At 34.4% G+C, this 18,844-nt stretch overlaps 2 protein-coding genes across 2 annotated transcripts; both read right to left on the bottom strand.

Annotated features, from left to right (window-relative positions):
* Nucleotides 1–1,022: 1,022 nt before the first annotated feature.
* LOC114184043 (pentatricopeptide repeat-containing protein At5g48910-like) lies at nt 1,023–3,952 on the bottom strand. The gene has a single exon (XM_028071277.1). The coding sequence runs from the start codon at nt 3,830–3,832 to the stop codon at nt 2,366–2,368; it is 1,467 nt and encodes a 488-aa protein (XP_027927078.1). The 5' UTR covers nt 3,833–3,952; the 3' UTR covers nt 1,023–2,365.
* A 649-nt stretch (nt 3,953–4,601) lies between these two features.
* Nucleotides 4,602–6,096, bottom strand: LOC114182958 (transmembrane emp24 domain-containing protein p24delta9-like). Its single transcript, XM_028069769.1, has 4 exons — nt 5,747–6,096; nt 5,203–5,412; nt 5,000–5,076; nt 4,602–4,874 (listed from the first exon to the last, which is right to left on the bottom strand). The coding sequence occupies exons 1-4, from the start codon at nt 5,951–5,953 to the stop codon at nt 4,730–4,732; spliced, it is 639 nt and encodes a 212-aa protein (XP_027925570.1). The 5' UTR covers nt 5,954–6,096; the 3' UTR covers nt 4,602–4,729.
* Between the last annotated feature and the right edge of the window lie 12,748 nt (nt 6,097–18,844).

The following is an 18,844-nucleotide window of genomic DNA, read 5'->3' on the forward strand; positions in this document are numbered from 1 at the left end:
AAAACATTAGGAAGGAGTGAAATCGAAAAATTAGGGATGAGTGATGTGGTGTTAGCAGCAGTAGTAATTCCAACTACCTTTGTCTTCTTTCCACTTTTTTCCTCTTCTTCCACCATGAAAGGGTAACTGTGACCCCAAGGTTCAAACTAAGAGAACCACCCTCATCATTTAGCCTCTCCCCCTCACCTTCCCTTATAACACTCCTCCTCCTTTTCTCCAATTCCTTCTTTCCCTCACCTGGGTTGATTACAGAAGAAGACAAATCGTTTGCAAGATTGGCCTTTTTCACAGGAATTTCAGAATGTGGTGGGAAAAATTGGCGACTCCTACAGTTTGATGGCACTGGATTGAGTGGCTGAGCGGTGAAAAGATCACCATCCCATTTCCAATCATTCAAATCCCATTCCAAGCTCCTCTTCCCATTCACAATAGCTTTCTTCATTCCTGACACCACAGGTCCATACAAGTATTGATTCTTACCCCCAAACTCAGCCTCCATTAATGAAAATCTAACGTCTTGCAACAACATCCAATTTACATACCCACCTAAAAAAATTCGATTTCACTCATCCCTAATTTTTCCCCAATTCCATAATAACGCTGCTGGGAAAATTTTTTATTTCAGAAATTATTTACTTTGAAATTTGTTTTGACTACAAAAACCACGTGTCCAACTATTCTTTGCCACGTATCACCTGCACAGTGCCACCTCACCAGTAGCCAAACGGCGTTAATGTTTGTTTAACGGAAGGTACTAAAATAAACCCGTTTAAAAAATTTGGGTACTAAATTGAACATTTATAAAGTTCGGGTACCAAATTGAATATTCCCAAAAAGTTGGGATACCAAATCAGTAATTATATCTAAAAATAAAAAGTTGAAACGATTTTTTTTTTACGAGGAATCCAACAATGCCTCTAAATATTTTAAAAGATTTCTTGTATACCGAAGTTTACCATCAGATAAGAAAACCAAAAAATACAACAGAATTTTAAAATCAATAAATAAAACTAGACAAAAACTATAATACAGAACCATTATAAAGGTTCACAATAAGGCTTCTCCACAAGAAGTTGTGAGCGCTAAAATATAAGGTAAAAAATTATTTAACATTTACCGCAATCAAACGGGACAACCGAACTACCACTCCCTCCGGTTTCAATTGGAGCCTTGGGCCTCAACTTCTCTGCTAGATCATATAGGTTGTAATAAAGGTAGTTACAAAGTAATGTAGATTAAAGAAGTGTTACTACAATGTTTCATCTGGTGAGCATAAGATTGTAATTGCCTCGGTAGAAAATCTTCAAGCTAAAGAACAAATCTGATCAATCATATACATGCCCGTATGATTGAATGCTTTATTAACAGCACTAGGGTTGATAATCCTTCAAAAATCAGCAGCACAATAATGTCATCTGATCATTATTTCAACTAGTTATGGTATTTGTTCTCGCAAAAGGAAATCTGAGGTGTATAATGGTCGTAACTTGTCCTCTTCACTAGATGTTTTTGTAAAGGGATACTTTTTTTTTTCTGTAGTCGTGGTTTTCTCGGTCCTTTTTCTCGTTCCCTCTTTGGAAATTAGCTGCTTAGTTTTAGGTCTTCAACTCGTCTTTGCTTCAGTTTATTTTAGGATCGCGATAAATGATTGACGTATGTCGAGGTTATCCTGATCTTTGCGAGAATGTGTTACATAATCGTTTAACCGTTATCCTGGACAAAGGAGATGAGCAGCAGGTTTATGAATTGAGCCTTCATCTATGTATATCGGTTACAGATCGAGTCCATCACATTTTTGCACGTAGGTCCGACTTTAGATCTGTACATCTGTGCAAGTAAGTCGACTGTGTTCTAGTCGCCAGAGTGTACAGTATCTATGGTTAGACCTGTTCCACGAAAGAAAAAACATTCACACTGTAACGACCCAAACTTTGAAGCAAACACCGAGTAACTGTAGATGGGCATTATTTTAGAGTCAGATCCAGCTTCTGCTTGTTTAATCCATCATAGAACAAAATCATCAACTTTTATTTGCAAGAATAACTTCAAACTTGCTGCTTCATGAGATATATAAAGAAACAGTGGGTTCCTAAAAATCTTCATCAGTACCAATGGCTCAACAGAAAATTGAAGAACGAGACTTCAAGAAATCATCGGGTGATTCAAATTTGAAGTACAACAGTGAATGGAAAACGTTATCTGGTCTCTAACAATACTTTCAACCCTTCTACTTGCCGATTTGCTGCCTTGAATCAACAACACACTGGCTTATGGAGATTCTGTGCAAACAACTCTATATCCTGCACTGCACAGAGGGTATTACCATTGCCTTGCATGATGATTGCTTTCGATGCACATCTAAACTTCATCCTTCCACCCAACTACAACCAGGATTTTTCCTTGCTCCACTAGCTAACATGGCTAGCCTCATCTCATTGGCTTCAACAGTCCGGCCTGCAGCAACATAGATATCACGCAGGAGAATATAGTATCCACCTTCATCTGATTTCAACTCCAACAACTTATTTATAATCTTTTCCCCCATGTCAACATCACCATGAATCCTGCAAGCTCCAAGCAGAGCTCCCCAAACAACATCATTGCATGGAATTGAAATATTTGCAAGTAGATCATAAGCCTCCTGTATTCGCCCTGCACGCCCCAACATATCTACCACTGCTCCATAATGCTCAATCCTAGGTTCAACTCCATAGTCCCTTTCCATTCTCTCAAACAATCTAATTCCATCATCCACCAACCCCTTATGAGCAAACGCAACCAGAAGCGCCAGAAGTGTCACCGAATCAGGCACAACTCCCGAACAAACCATCCATTCAAACAACCTGAAAGCTTCATCAGCATTTCCATGGTTCGCACATACGGTCATCATCGAGTTCCATGTGATCAAGCTCCTTCTCGTCATCCCATGAAACACGTACCATGCCTCCTCCAAGCATCCACACTTCCCATACATATCAATGAGCGCATTGCAAAGAGCAACCATCCACCCAAACCCATTCTCCTCGACGAAATGGTGAACCATCCTCCCTGTCTCTACATCTCCCAAAGTAGCACAAGCTGAAATCACACTCACCATGGTAACCTCGTCTGGCCACACCCCAGCATGCCTCATCTCTCTGAACAACTCCAGAGCATCCCTGGGTCGCCTCGCCCGAGAATACCCAGATAACATGGCAGTCCACGCAACCACATCCCTCTGGGGCATTTCATCAAACACCCTCCTCGCAACGTCCAACTCACCAGCCTTTACGTGCGCCACAAGCAACCCAGACCAGGACACAACATCAACCTCCAAACCCAGGCGTAAAACATCCTCAAATACCCTTCTTGCCAAAAGGGTCATCCCCCTATGGGCATACAAGTGTATCAGCCCGTTCTGGACGTGCAAGTGGCTGCAAAACCCGAACTTCAAAACGGCGCCATGTATATCGTTGTGGTGGGTCAAAGGAGTGGTTCTTGAGCGGGACTTGAGCAAGAACGTGAAGGAAAACTGATCCGGGGCGACGTCGTTTTGCCTCATGACGTTGAAGAAGAGGGAAGAGAGAGAAGGGGAGGTGGAATGGGAGTGGGCGCGTATGAGGGTGTTGTAGAAGAAGGTGGTTCGGTTGGGCATTATATCGAACATGCGGTGAGCATAGCTCAAGTCTCCCAACGGTGACACCGCAGCGAAGCGGAAGAGTTTGCCGAGGACCACCACGTGGTCGTCGAGGTGAGTACGGAACGCGTGCGCGTGGAGGAGCTTGAGGTCGCGCATGCACGTGCACCTCTGGGCCATTTGGACGAGGGTTGACGCAACAGTGGCGCTTCCCATTGTTGCTGCAACGCAAGACGAACACTGTTCCTCAGATACCAAACGTTGGGGAAGAATGAAACGAAGATATTATAGTAACCTTTGCTTTCTGTCCCCTTAGATGGAAGAGTCTAACTGTAACAGCACAACGTAATGAAGATGCTTGTATGTGATGTCACGATGATGTAATTTAAAAGTAAAGTAAAAAAATACTATCTGTATGAAGTTTTAATATGATTAAAGTATGGTTAAATTTGTCTTTAGCAAAATAATTAAATAATGATTATTTAACACTATTTTTTTTTTAAATTATACATATATTCCCAATTCCAGATACACGTAACAATCTAAATTAAATATATTATAATACTTACGTCTCAATTTCAATAATAAATATAAGGTTTAATTATCATTTTGTCCTCAATTTCAATAACAAGTTTTTATGTAATTTTTTTTATTTTTTAAAGAAAACTATCATAACAACATCAATTAAACATTTTATTTACAGATATAAATTAGTTTTCGGTTATTGTTTTCGTTATTTTATTATTATTATTATTATTATTATTATTATTATTATTCTATTTTTTGAGTACTTTTTCTAGTTCTAGTCTATAGTTTATTTGAACCGAACAATAAAATCATAATAGATTTTCGTATCCGACCAACTGTTTCGGTCAGTTTTCAAAGCAATGAATTAAAACAAGTAGCAGTAGAAATATAAACTTAAACCAATGTACACATTTTGTAAACCTTAAAAAGATCTGAAATTTACTAATCCAGTGTTACATTCAATCAGTATAATCAACAATTTTTTGATAAATAACTTATTGTACAATATATAACATTTTTTTACATATTCTAACATATATTCAATAACGTGTCAAAAAGAAGAAATCCAAATGAGAAAAACCCATTTTAGAGGAGCTTCTTCCTCTCAAAGAATGTCTTCAAATGCCATAGTTGCAAACTAGCCACAGACAAACAAACTACAATTGAAAGAAAACTGTAGCTGAACATCTTGCTGCTAGTCTCGTCCGTAAGATATTGCCTCTCTGTCTCCCTGTATCATTCATCCAATAATAATGCCATCAAAATTGAGCAAAATCTCTATCCTTGTAATCAATAAAAAGATGAGTCTCCAATATGAATTTGCGGTAAAAGCAGAAACTATATATGAATTTGTACCTTTCGCGAAGATAAAACATCTCGTCGTGGATAGAAGTGACAGCATCATTCAACTTCTTTAACTCCATTTCCATTACCTAAGATGTCAAGAAATATCACGTTAGAAAACACACTAGTACTTAAATCTATAAACCTGACGGTGTTTTAGAATGAATTAGCTTATTCATGAAACATCTTTCAGGTGTTACAATGACTAGACTTACATCAATGTGGTTTTTCCTGCCGCCACCATTATTCCATTCCTTGGCAGCAATCCCAGTTTTCCAAACAAACTCAACGGTAACAGTATCCGGGGTATGTCCTGCCACCGAAAAACAAGCACTGTAATCACCAGACTCAGCTGCAGTAAATGCAAACTCACCGAACAGCACATTATCCCCATAGTGATAACCATTTCCATTAGGCGAACGCACCTGCCAACAAAAAAAAAAAAAAAACCATACAAATAAATAAAACATTGCCCCATAATGATTTGTGATGGGATGATTTACACGATGAACACTCATTTTTTCAAACATTTTCTTGATTATGTTTCTTTCAAAAATCTTAGTTTCTATGCTTATTCTAGAATAGATAAATAATATATATCAGGCATATCCGTTTTTCTTGAAAAGTGTTTGATGCAATGAGGTAATGACACAGATTATAGTAAGGCACAATAACACAAACAACAGCAACAATTTCATATTATTTTAGAAACGAAAATCAAACATTAAAATTACGACCGAAAAGGATCGAATCCCATACCTTAACAGAGATTTTGTGATGATCAGGAACGGTGCCGACATTGTTGGGATTAACGACGTTGTAACTGCCGGAGGAGAAGCCGTTGGCCTTCACGTCCTCGGAAATGCACTTCGTGTGAGAGGGTTTCAGCTCGAACATCATTGATTCCACAGTGCTACACATCAACGCAGGGACCAGAACAAAAACCATAAGATAAAGATTGGACATTGTGGCAATGGAATGTTCTCGATTTGGGATTTGAGGGTAATGAAAATCGCATTTGTTTTTCTATGGAAATGAAGAAGCAATCAAAACGACAATCCACAAGAACACGCCCAACTCAAAGGGGGTGAAATGCACAACGAACTTAACTACCGCCTCTGTCACAATTTTCCTTTTTCCATTTTTGTGAGAGGTCATTTTGATCCTCAAAATGTACGAAGTTAGTCTCTGAAATCTCTAAATTGCAATGTGTGAATCAAATTAATTCAACTATAACCTGCAACGTCTGTTTAAATAATAATATTAATATGTATACAGATTAAAATAATAATAAATTTAAGAATTTAAAGAATGCAATGGAAAATATCATTCGATATTCTTTGGTTTCAAGAGCGTTGTCACCAAAGCTTTGGTTAATAGTGACATACAGTAATTCTTTGGTTAACAGGGTTGTAGAAACAAAGCACCAAGGTTTCGTAGCAACATTTGGTCAAACATGTTCGAAGTCTATATTGACTTTATATAAGGTCAAACATACGTTGGAACGAGAGCTGATACTTCCTGCACCTCATGTTTTTTCTTTCTGCACCCCCTAATTTATAAAATATTTATACCTTGAGTGAATAGTAAAGTGAATCTTAATTTTTTCTATATCAACCTTGCAGCTTTCTCCTTCTATCTTAATTAGATTTGTTGTTTGTTAGACTTATCGTTTTATCCGCTATTGAACCACTTCCAATCATCTATTAATGTCTAGTCCGTTCGAAATATAAATACCTTAATGGATGTGTTGGAAATCTCATATTGACCAGAGTTTATAGTGTATAAGTGAGTCCAAACTTCTCTTTATAAATTAATTTTATAAGATTGAGTTAGACTTAAAATTCATTTATTAATATATAATGACAAAATAAATTGTTTAGGTGAGTAACGTAGAATAATATAGGAGATGACATTGTTAGAATTAATTGACGAATTAATTCTATTAGTGACTCATTTGAAATATTATGATGGGCCCAATTGTGATTTAATAAAATATAAAGACTTATTGGTTATTATTATGGGAAGTGATAATAAAATAAAATAAAGATAAAGATAAAATAAAAACCAACTTGATGGACGTTGGTTTATAAAAGGAATTGGGGTTCTGTCTCTGGCCATAAGGTTCTTTTCACTGTAACCCATCAAGTACGTGTGAGAAGAGAAAGAAAGGCAAAGAGATAGATTGGGAAACGGTGGTTGAAGAACACACAAGATTATAAATTTGAAGAACGCATATTCACAGGATCTCTCATGGATCAAGGTTAGTGCTCTATTATGATTTATCGTGTGAGAATTATAAATCTTAAAAATCCTTAATTAAGTTTTACATGTGGTATCAGAGCAAGGTTATAAGATTTATGATTTTCCAATTATGTATTAATGTCTAATAAGATAAACCCTAATCAAGAATTTAGGGATTTTAAGATTTATGCTTTGCAATTTATTTTGATGAACCCTAATTATATAATTTAGGAGTTTTACCGTTTTTCGCTGCTGCCATTAAAATGTTGCATCCACTGTTGCCATTAATCAGAATTTATGCGTGCGCGTGCTTTACTGTAATTTACTGTAATGGTGTTTTGTTTTTAATTGGCAATTGAATGAAGATATAATAATACTGTTATGTGCAAAAGTGTTATTATTATTATTATTATTATTATTTTAATTTGGAATAATGAACGTGTGAATGAAAGTGTGCCGTTAAAACCACTACCCTGTGTGAATGAAAGTGTGAATGAACGTGTGAACGAAAGTTTAAAACCAGTACCGTGAACGCATGCTATTATTGTGTGAACGTGCACCACCATGTGTAGTTACATTCCGCTAATTTATTTGTTAAAATTAAAGTGTAATGCTTTTATTTAGTTGATGTCACTAATAAAATTAATATTAATTATTTTATTTAAAATAATTAATAATTTTATTTAATTTGCAATAATATTTATGTTTGTTATTGTTAAATTAAAATTAATGAGTATGCTATATAAAGTTTATAGCAATTAAATGTGTATTTATTTATTTGAAATTAAGTATGATAAATTTTGTTAGTCACCAAAGTGGCCAAAATTTTAATGTTTATATAATTTCAAATTATTAATGTTTTTTATTTTAATTACCCATAGTATGGATGCTAAATTATGAATAATTAAATTTATGGGTTAATTAAAATTCATTAATTATAAGACATTTAAGGATCGCCCAAAGGTTGATTAATTGTTCTCATAATTAATGAACATGATTGTAGATAATTTTGTATGCGTCACTAGTTTTATTTATATACCCAAAGGTAGTAGGTGATTCTAGTTGATGCATATTTTAATTATCAATAATGTTATAATGTGATTAGCATCATTATGTTTATGTTTGTGTATTAGTGGATCTCCCAAAGGAGAACATTAGTATGCATAGAATGATTGTTTATATCTGAATCTGTTTTTACGTTTAGTTTTATGACTCAAAGCATTAATGTTAGGCATGTGTTAATTGCAGTCTCTGTTCCGGTATCTTTATACGCGCATGCTTCGTCTGTTCCAGTCTTTAATGGGTTGAATTTCCCTGACTGGAGTGAGCAAGTCCAATTTCACTTAGGTGTGTTGGATCTTGATCTAGCTCTTCTAGTTGAAAAGCCGGCTGTTATCACGGATGCTAGTAGCAATGAAGAGAAAGCCCATTATAAAGCCTGGGTAAGGTCAAACAGACTTAGCTTAATGTTTATGAGAATGAGCATAGCAAGCAATATAAAGTCAGCTCTTCCCAAAACTGATGACGCAAAAGAATTTATGAAATTTGTGGAAGAGCGCTCCCAAACTGCTGATAAGTCTCTCGCTGGGACACTGATGAGTACGTTGACCACTATGAAGTTTGACGGTTCGCGTACTATGCATGAGCATGTGATCGAGATGACAAATATCGCAGCAAGACTTAAGTCTTTAGGAATGGCAGTGGATGAAGGTTTTCTCGTGCAGTTCATTCTGAACTCATTACCGTCTGAGTATGGTCCGTTCCAGATGAACTATAACACCATGAAAGACAAGTGGAATGTGCATGAATTGCACAGTATGCTAGTTCAGGAGGAGACCCGACTGAAGAACTTAGGAAGCCACTCTATTCAATATGTGAAGAATCAAGGAGCTGTTGGAAAGAAAGTTGCTAAGAAACATGGAAAGGGTAAAGGACCACTAAAGATTGACGAGTCCTCAACCAAAATCCAGAAGAAAAATGACAAATGTCATTTCTGCGGGAAGTCTGGACATTTCCAGAAGGACTGCATAAAGCGTAAGGCTTGGTTCGAAAAGAAAGGTGAGCATAATGCTTACGTATGTTTTGAATCAAACTTAACTGAAGTTCCCCATAATACGTGGTGGATTGATTCTGGATGTACGACTCATGTTTCTAATGTGATGCAGGGATTTCTTACAACCCGAACCATAAACCCAAATGAGAAGTTTGTCTTCATGGGCAATAAAGAGAAAGTTCCAGTGGAAGCGGTCGGGACTTATCGTCTAATCCTCGACACTGGATATCACTTAGACCTTATGGATACTTTTTATGTACCTAGTATCACTAGGAATTTAATTTCTTTGTCTAAGCTTGATATTGCTGGATATTCTTTTAAGTTTGGGAATGGTTGTTTCAGTTTGTTTAAGCGTACTTTTATGATTGGATCTGGTACACTTTATGATGGTTTATATAAATTGAATTTGGATAATTTATATGCTGAAACTCTTATGACTTTGCATCACAATGTTGGCACTAAACGTAGTTTAGTGGATGAAAGATCTGCTTTCTTGTGGCATAAACGTTTGGGACATATTTCCAAAGAAAGAATGCAAAGATTAGTAAAGAATGAAATTCTTCCGGATTTAGATTTTACTGATCTGAATGTGTGTGTGGATTGTATTAAAGGCAAACAAACTAAACACACAAAGAAAGGAGCCACGAGAAGCACTCAGCTTCTTGAAATCATACACACCGATATATGTGGTCCGTTTGATGTAAATTCTTTCAATAAAGAGAAGTATTTCATCACCTTTATTGATGATTTTTCGCGTTATGGACATGTCTATTTACTGCATGAGAAATCTCAGTCAGTAAATGCCTTGGAAGTTTATATAAATGAAGTGGAAAGACAATTAGACAGAAAGGTGAAAATCGTAAGGTCTGATAGAGGTGGTGAGTATTATGGAAGATATGATGAAAGTGGACAACACCCTGGTCTGTTTGCTAAGTTCCTTGAGAAACGTGGTATTTGTGCTCAATACACAATGCCAGGCACACCACAACAAAATGGTGTATCAGAAAGACGTAATCGAACCTTAATGGATATGGTTAGGAGTATGTTAAGTAATTCATGTTTACCCGTATCATTGTGGATGTATGCTTTAAAGACTGCCATGTATTTGTTGAACAGGGTTCCTAGTAAAGCTGTTCAAAAGACTCCTTTTGAGTTATGGACGAATAGGAAACCCAGTTTGAGACACTTGCATGTTTGGGGTTGTCAGGCAGAAGTAAGAATATACAATCCGCAAGAAAAGAAACTGGATGAAAGAACAATCAGTGGATTTTTCATTGGTTATCCAGAAAAATCAAAGGGGTATATGTTTTACTGTCCTACCCATAGTACAAGAATCGTTGAAACTGGAAATGCTCGGTTCATTGAAAATGGTGAAACCAGTGGGAGTGAAGCTTCACGAAATGTGGAGATTAAGGAAGTTAGAGTACAAGTTCCTATAACTAGTACTTCTTTATCAAGAGTTGTTGTTCCACATGTTGTAGAAACTCACAACAATCAAGAAGAACAACAAATTACTGATCCTGAGGTTAACAATGAACCGATAGTAGAACAACCACAAGAAATAGTATTAAGAAGATCTCACAGAGATAGAAAGTCTGCTATTTCGAATGACTATGTGGTTTATCTACAAGAGTCAGAAAATGACTTAAGCATTGATAATGATCCAATTTCTTTTTCAGAAGCCATTAATGGTGATAATTCTGATAAGTGGTTAGATGCCATGAAAGATGAGCTTAAATCAATGGCACATAATGACGTATGGGACCTTGTGGAATTGCCAGAAGGATGCAAGAGAGTTGGGTGTAAATGGGTTTTTAAGACTAAGCGTGACTCTCAAGGCAATATTGAACGTTACAAGGCCCGTCTTGTTGCCAAAGGTTTTACTCAGAAAGATGGCATTGACTATAAGGAAACATTTTCGCCTGTTTCTAAGAAAGACTCTTTTAGAATTATCATGGCATTAGTAGCTCATTATGATCTTGAGTTACATCAAATGGATGTTAAAACTGCTTTTCTGAATGGGGATTTAGAAGAGGATGTCTATATGGACCAACCGGTGGGGTTCGCTGAAGAAGGAAATGAGCACATGGTGTGTAAACTTAAGAGATCGATATATGGACTTAAACAAGCTTCTCGGCAATGGTGTAACACCCCCGGATCCTCTTGGGCTTACCAGGCATCCCACCTGCCACCCTCAAACCGGTTGTGTTAGGTCTGCAACCCAATACACCCCAACCCATCACCCTTCTCCATCCATTCATACTGGGTGGGTTGTTGCCAGTGGGAATCGAACCCCCAACCTGACCTTTAACACCTCTGGCACACCAACAGATGCTACCAGCACAACTGGTAGCATCTGCTGGTGTGCCAGAGGTGTTAAAGGTCAGGTTGGGGGTTCGATTCCCACTGGCAACAACCCACCCAGTATGAATGGACGGAGAAGGGTGAGGGGTTGGGGTGCATCGGGCTGTAGTAACCTGACATGCTCTGGGCGTGGTACGCCAGGGATGTTACAAATGGTATCTTAAGTTCAATGATACTATTGTGTCCTTTGGATTTAAGGAAAACACCGTTGATCGGTGTATATATCTGAAGGTCAGTGGGAGTAAGTTTATATTTCTGATTCTGTATGTTGATGATATCTTGCTTGCGACGAATGATCTTGGTCTATTAAGTGAGACTAAGAGGTTTCTCTCTAATAACTTTGAAATGAAAGATATGGGTGAGGCATACTATGTGATAGGAATAGAAATATTCCGTGACAGATCACAAGGATTGTTAGGTTTGTCTCAGAATGCATATATTAATAAAGTTTTAGAGAGATTCAGAATGGATAAATGTTCAGCATCTCCTGTTCCAATACAGAAAGGAGACAAGTTTAGTCTCATGCAATGTCCAAAGAATGATTTGGAACGGAAACAGATGGAAAATATCCCTTATGCATCTGTTGTTGGGAGTTTGATGTATGCTCAAACCTGTACGAGGCCAGATATTAGCTTTGCAGTTGGTATGCTTGGTAGATACCAAAGTAATCCAGGTCTGGAGCATTGGAAAGCTGCAAAGAAAGTTTTAAGATACCTACAAGGAACAAAGAATCACATGCTTACTTATAGAAAATTTGATCACCTTGAGGTGATAGGTTATACAGATTCAGACTTTGCCGGCTGTGTGGATACAAGAAAGTCTACATTTGGTTATGTGTATCTTTTAGCCGGAGGAGCGATTTCATGGAAAAGTGCGAAGCAGTCTGTCATTGCTGCATCCACCATGGAAGCTGAATTTGTGGCATGCTTTGAGGCCACAGTTCAGGCCAATTAGTTGCGGAACTTTATTTCAGGACTTGGAGTAGTCGACAGTATTTCCAAGCCGCTGAAAATTTATTGTGATAATTCCGCAGCAGTCTTCTTTTCTAAAAACGACAAGTATTCTAAAGGTGCTAAACATATGGAATTGAAATACTTTGCCGTTAAAGAAGAAGTTCAGAAACGTAAAGTGTCAATAGAACATATTAGCACAGATCTTATGATTGCTGACCCTTTAACAAAAGGGTTACCGCCCAAATTGTATGCTGGTCATGTAAAGAATATGGGCATTATGTCTACTAGTGAATGTTAAATGTTGAATGTTAATGTTTTTTGAATGTTTATGTGACACTTTGAGCTCCCTAATGTATAAATTTCTGAAATCTGTGTTTTCTTCTTTATGTTTATGCATGCAAATTATGATGAAGAAAACAAATTATGTTATGTTATTGTTTTGTAAAATGACATTATGTTTGAACCCATTATGGACTTCTCGTTTTTAAGGTCATATTAAGGAGAAAGGGATGATATAGTAGTACATGGAAGGGATCATGTCGATCAAATGATGTGTGACCGCCATGACTCTTATTATGTCTGTATCTTTAATTATGAATAATGATGGAACCAATTTATGCAAGGTCTTTTATTGCGCATTATGTTTATGTATTAAATCACATAATGTTATGACATCATATGAGTCAAGTGGGAGAATGTTAGAATTAATTGACGAATTAATTCTATTAGTTGTTAGGAATACAAGTGTGAGTCTAAGTCCCACATTGACCAGAATTGAATTGAGAAAGTAGAGCACCATATAAGGATCAAGGCCCATAAACCCATTGCCTTAAGGTTTTGGGTTGAGAGTGGTGTCAGTGTCTTATGTGGTTAAGCTCAGATCTCATTGGTGTTGTTCTCCCCAGTGAAACCCCCTCTGTAAAAACCTGACAAGTGGTATCAGAGCCGATGGTTAATACCGGCTCAAACGAGTGCAGTGCCAGTATGGTCCTAGTATCGAAAGTCTTCCTGGCAAGGGTCCCAGATAAGGGTTTCAGGTAAAGCGTGTCCCGTTAAGAATAACGGCGGTACAGAAAAAGGGCAGAAAAGGAGTACTCGTGGTTGGGCAGCTTCCGCTGGAGGGGGGTGTACCAATGTGATTGAAGGGACTCACCCTTGAGGGGGAGATTGTTAGGAATACAAGTGTGAGTCTAAGTCCCACATTGACCAGAATTGAATTGAGAAAGTAGAGCACCATATAAGGATCAAGGCCCATAAACCCATTGCCTTAAGGTTTTGGGTTGAGAGTGGTGTCAGTGTCTTATGTGGTTAAGCTCAGATCTCATTGGTGTTGTTCTTCCCAGTGAAACCCCCTCTGTAAAAACCTGACAAGTGACTCATTTGAAATATTATGATGGGGCCAATTGTGATTTAATAAAATATAAAGACTTATTGGTTATTATTATGGGAAGTGATAATAAAATAAAATAAAGATAAAGATAAAATAAAAACCAACTTGATGGACGTTGGTTTATAAAAGGAATTGGGGTTCTGTCTCTGGCCATAAGGTTCTTTTCACTGTAACCCATCAAGTACGTGTGAGAAGAGAAAGAAAGGCAAAGAGATAGATTGGGAAACGGTGGTTGAAGAACACACAAGATTATAAATTTGAAGAACGCATATTCACAAGATCTCTCATGGATCAAGGTTAGTGCTCTATTATGATTTATAGTGTATAAGTGAGTCCAAACTTCTCTTTATAAATTAATTTTATAAGATTGAGTTAGACTTAAAATTCATTTATTAATATATAATGACAAAATAAATTGTTTAGGTGAGTAACGTAGAATAATATAGGAGATGACATAACTTAGAAAGATGTGATTGAGAGTAAATCACATGAGAGATATGAGATTTGTGTCTTGTTTTTGTTCTCATTGGGTAAAGAATAGATATGTTACTTCCATTTAAGCATTTATTAAATATTTTTCACAAAAAGCAAACATAAAAATAAAGAAAACACAAAAGTTATATCAATACTATGATGGTAATACTATATGAACTTAAAGGATTATAAGGTTTATGTTCGAAAACACGTTAAACACATTCATAAATTACAAAGAAATCCACCTAACTTCATTAAATGAAGTCAACTTATACATGGAAAAATGAAAACAAATTATAAACGAAGGACAAAAGAAAACTTGTATGTATATGTCCTCGAAGAGAAGAAAATTTACACCCTAATGCTCCATATCTCCATAGGTGGGCCAAATATACAACACAACGAGACTCTAAAGAAAATCTCTTTAGATTACATTTTTGTCTTTTCTTTTTCATAATTTATTAGTGATAATCAACTTCCTTCTTGCACAACCAGAGACAACAAACTATAAGAAAATAAATAGAAATATTGATAACTAGAAAAATGTAAAATTCATAACATGTACTATTCTAATATTAACAAATTTAATTATTTTTGAAAATCAACTAAAAATAATTCAAAACATGATCATGTGAACTGATTTTTTTGTCTTTCATAGTCTTCATCATTAATTGATGAGTCTTTTATAAAATATTACTAAAAACATAACACATAATTCAAACTCACACATATAATAGATAGATATTATCTTCGATTCCAAATTTTAAGATTATGAATTATAAGTTTTGATTGTATTCAAATATTTTATTTTTATTTAATGATAGACTTAAACTCATATTTAAATTTGAATACTAATAATTATTAATTATTAAAAAAAAAATTTGTAGCGAAATATATTTGTTGTAAGCACATATGCATTATTGAATTTGAAGAAATGGAAAAAGAATGAGACATGTTAAAGTGGGTCAATCCGACTCATACGGTTTGGCTCGCCACGAGTTGGGTTGAAAATGAGTAAACCTAACCCGGCTCACTTTATGGTGAACCAGAAATTTTGTAATCCGGCTCAACCCACCACAGGTTGGTGGGTTAAGTGGGTTGGCTCACCAACCCACATCAAAAAAATATTTATGTATTTATTTTTAAGTATTCATATATTTAAATAATTTTTTAAGCAATCCATGAGATGACAATTACAGGAAAATCAAGAACCAATATCTTCATCATGCTCACTACCAATATATAATGAATTATTTCCAAAAAAATGTTCATATAGTCCAAGAAAACATGGCTAATATTACATATTTTCTGTCATGCTATTCAAAAAAATATAAATAAAAATAACTACACATATTTGTAATGCTAATTTAGAAAAATTTGTTTATAAGACAGTTTGATTGAACAATTTACTATAAAGATTATAGTTAAATATTAAAGTATTAATGTATATAACTTGACAATCAAATTAATTAAACATTTAAACTATTCAAATATTATTGAGCAACATTTTAACATTTAAAAATATGAAATTGTGAACCTATATAATTAGGAGTAGTAATTAATTATTAAAAAAAATTGTAAAAAAATGTTGGTGAATTAAGTAGGTCAACTCACCCTCAATCCGGCTCGAAACCGTTTAATCTGTATGTTAAGGAAGCCAAGTTGAGTTTAATCCATTTCTAAAAAAACTTAATTTTTCTCAACTCAACCCGACTCGAACCCATGGTGAGTTAGATTGACTAACAAATTGAAACTCATTTTAACATCTCTAACTTAATTTTTCTCAACTCAACCCGACTCCAACGAGTACTGCTCCAACAATTGCAATAGTTCTAGTAAGCTTCATGAAGATTTGTCGTTGGCTGACGACAAGAGACAAGGTCCACTGAGTTGAAAAAATGAGCACAAGGATTAAATTGACTTTAGGTTAAACATCAAGGATTTTGTTTTTTTTAGAGATTCACCGATCTTTGTTTAGTAAAAAATAGAATAAATAAGAGATTTCAAAAAAAATGAGAGGGAAAGATGAGTGCAGGCAAAAGATACCTGCAATGAGAAAAAAAATAGTATAATATAGGATAATGACAATGGTAAATATCATAATTTACATACAAAATATGATAATCATGAAACTGTCATATTATAAAATAAATTATGACAATTTTTTAGAACTGTCATGTTAAAATCGTCATATTTACCTTAATTTTTTTTACTGAGGGTCTCATGTTTTCTACGTAATTGACAGAGTAATATTCTTAGTGGGGTTTCATGCACGTTATGTCTAGTGAAGACTAGTTTCGATGAGCTATCATTTGACTTATGTATGTCCTTTGACTTATATGTGTCGTTAAATTAAAAGAAATCTGTCTTTTGTATGAACTGTGAAACATAGTCTTAAAAGTATTTCTCACCGTAACAATAATAATAATAATCAGACATCAACATCAATTAAGACTTCTCACCATATAAATATCAGGTCAATCGCATTTCACAATTAATGTAAGTTTATATAAGAAAGCATCTATTATAAATTATATATGTATACCTCTGTAAAGAAGAGATGGGAATTTAATTTAAATAGATAAGTGTATCTTTTAATAACATCTTTTTTCTATTTTAACTTAACATTTTGTCGTCCAACGTTTTCATTTTCTTAAATGTGCTTTTCTACTTCCCAAGTGTTCATTTCCTTTATACATGTATATGTGTAATGTTTATATGGACCAAAGTTTTACACCGATGACCAGACCTTAGTGTAGGTACAGGGGGCGATGGCCCCCTCCCTTCTCCCAATTTTTTTTTTTTATATAGGTAATATATATATATATATATATATATATATATATATATATATATATATTAATGTATTTGATATTTTAAAAATTTTTGTATATTTCTTGTGTTAAATACATTTTTAATTTTTGAATGTTGACGTGAAATTAAAATTTTTTTCTTTTAGTTTTTTTAATTTAATTATGTTAAATTTTTTTTATAGTGTAGATGCGTTTCATGTTAACATTTGAGTTGTTTACATGATTTGACACGTTTTTGTTTTAATATATACTACAAAAACGCATTTGACATATAAAAAAATTAACGTAATTAAATTAAAAGAAATATATCCATTATTTTTTGAAAGTTTAAAAATTAAAATATATCAAAATTTTGGATAATACACTTTTATTTTATGTCAAAATTCAAAAATTAAAAATATATTTAACTGCATCAATAATTTTTTTCTGAAGATTCGTCACTGTCTATGCTATAATGTCTTGTTCGTATATGGTTTTGGAATCTGGATCTTCTTTAGCCACGCCTCTTTCCATCTCGTAATATACTGTCCACTACATCTTATGGTCTATGAAAGTTGCTCAAATTAATCATATAATAAGTTTACTCAAATTTTGAAGATTGGTTGTTTCTTTTAAATTCCTCTACACCTTTCAATTTTAAAACAGTCTTCTTTAATAAATGATAATATACAAAAAATAGCATAATAAAATAATTTACATATATCACTACTTTAAATAAAAGTTACAGTAAAAAAAGTACTTTTAAACACTAAATGATGCACAAAATTTTTAATAATAAAATTTAAAATAACCGATAAAAAAGTGAATAATCATTTATATATATATATATATATATATATATATATATATATATATATATATATATATATATATATATATATATCACTTATATATATCACTTAATCAGTCAAATAAATCAAATTTAATAAGCTTTGCCATTTAAATTTTTTTTTTTTTTCACCAAACCACATTTTTTATCATGAATTTGTATTGCCAATATAACATTGATGTGTTTAAAAATTTAATTTTGAATCTAAATCTCAACTCATATTTTATGGTTTTATGCCTTCCTAATAATTTTTTTTATTTGTTGAAAGTATTACATCGATTAGACATAAGACAATTTTATAATATATATATATATATATATATATATAAATAAATAAATAAAAGTGATATTCTCATCTTACAAGTCGATTTTGTAAGATTGAGTTAGACTTAAATTCCACCGCTTTTAATATTGGTGAAACCGGTGTTAAAATACATAGGATGATAATTTACTTTCTACCGAAATTACAAATATAAGTGATGTAGAATTTGTTACAGTAGAGCAGCAACTAGCGTCTCTCCCTCATTTCTTACTTACGTCCAAACTTTTCTCATTTATTACATCTTTATAAACTTCTCTCTTCTCACTTTTGTCATTGAATGTCAACATCTTACTCCCAAACACTATCAAATGTTGCATTTTCCATCAAGCACTATCACCCCTCTACCTACCATTCCTCTTCCTCCATTGCACACACAACTCCTCCCTTACATACTCATATTTCTTTAAAATCTACT

Source organism: Vigna unguiculata, chromosome 5, assembly GCF_004118075.2.
Source record: "Vigna unguiculata cultivar IT97K-499-35 chromosome 5, ASM411807v1, whole genome shotgun sequence".
In the NCBI taxonomy this organism is placed as follows: Eukaryota; Viridiplantae; Streptophyta; class Magnoliopsida; order Fabales; family Fabaceae; genus Vigna; species Vigna unguiculata.

Coding starts and splice junctions, on each gene's coding strand:
- LOC114184043 (XM_028071277.1), bottom strand. CDS start 3,832: ATGGGAAGCGCCACTGTTGCGTCAACCCTCGTCCAAATGGCCCAGAGG.
- LOC114182958 (XM_028069769.1), bottom strand. CDS start 5,953: ATGTCCAATCTTTATCTTATGGTTTTTGTTCTGGTCCCTGCGTTGATG. Junction 5,077..5,202: donor GCAGGAAAAACCACATTGAT/GTAAGTCTAGTC, acceptor TTGACATCTTAG/GTAATGGAAATGGAGTTAAA. Junction 4,875..4,999: donor ATGTTTTATCTTCGCGAAAG/GTACAAATTCAT, acceptor TGAATGATACAG/GGAGACAGAGAGGCAATATC.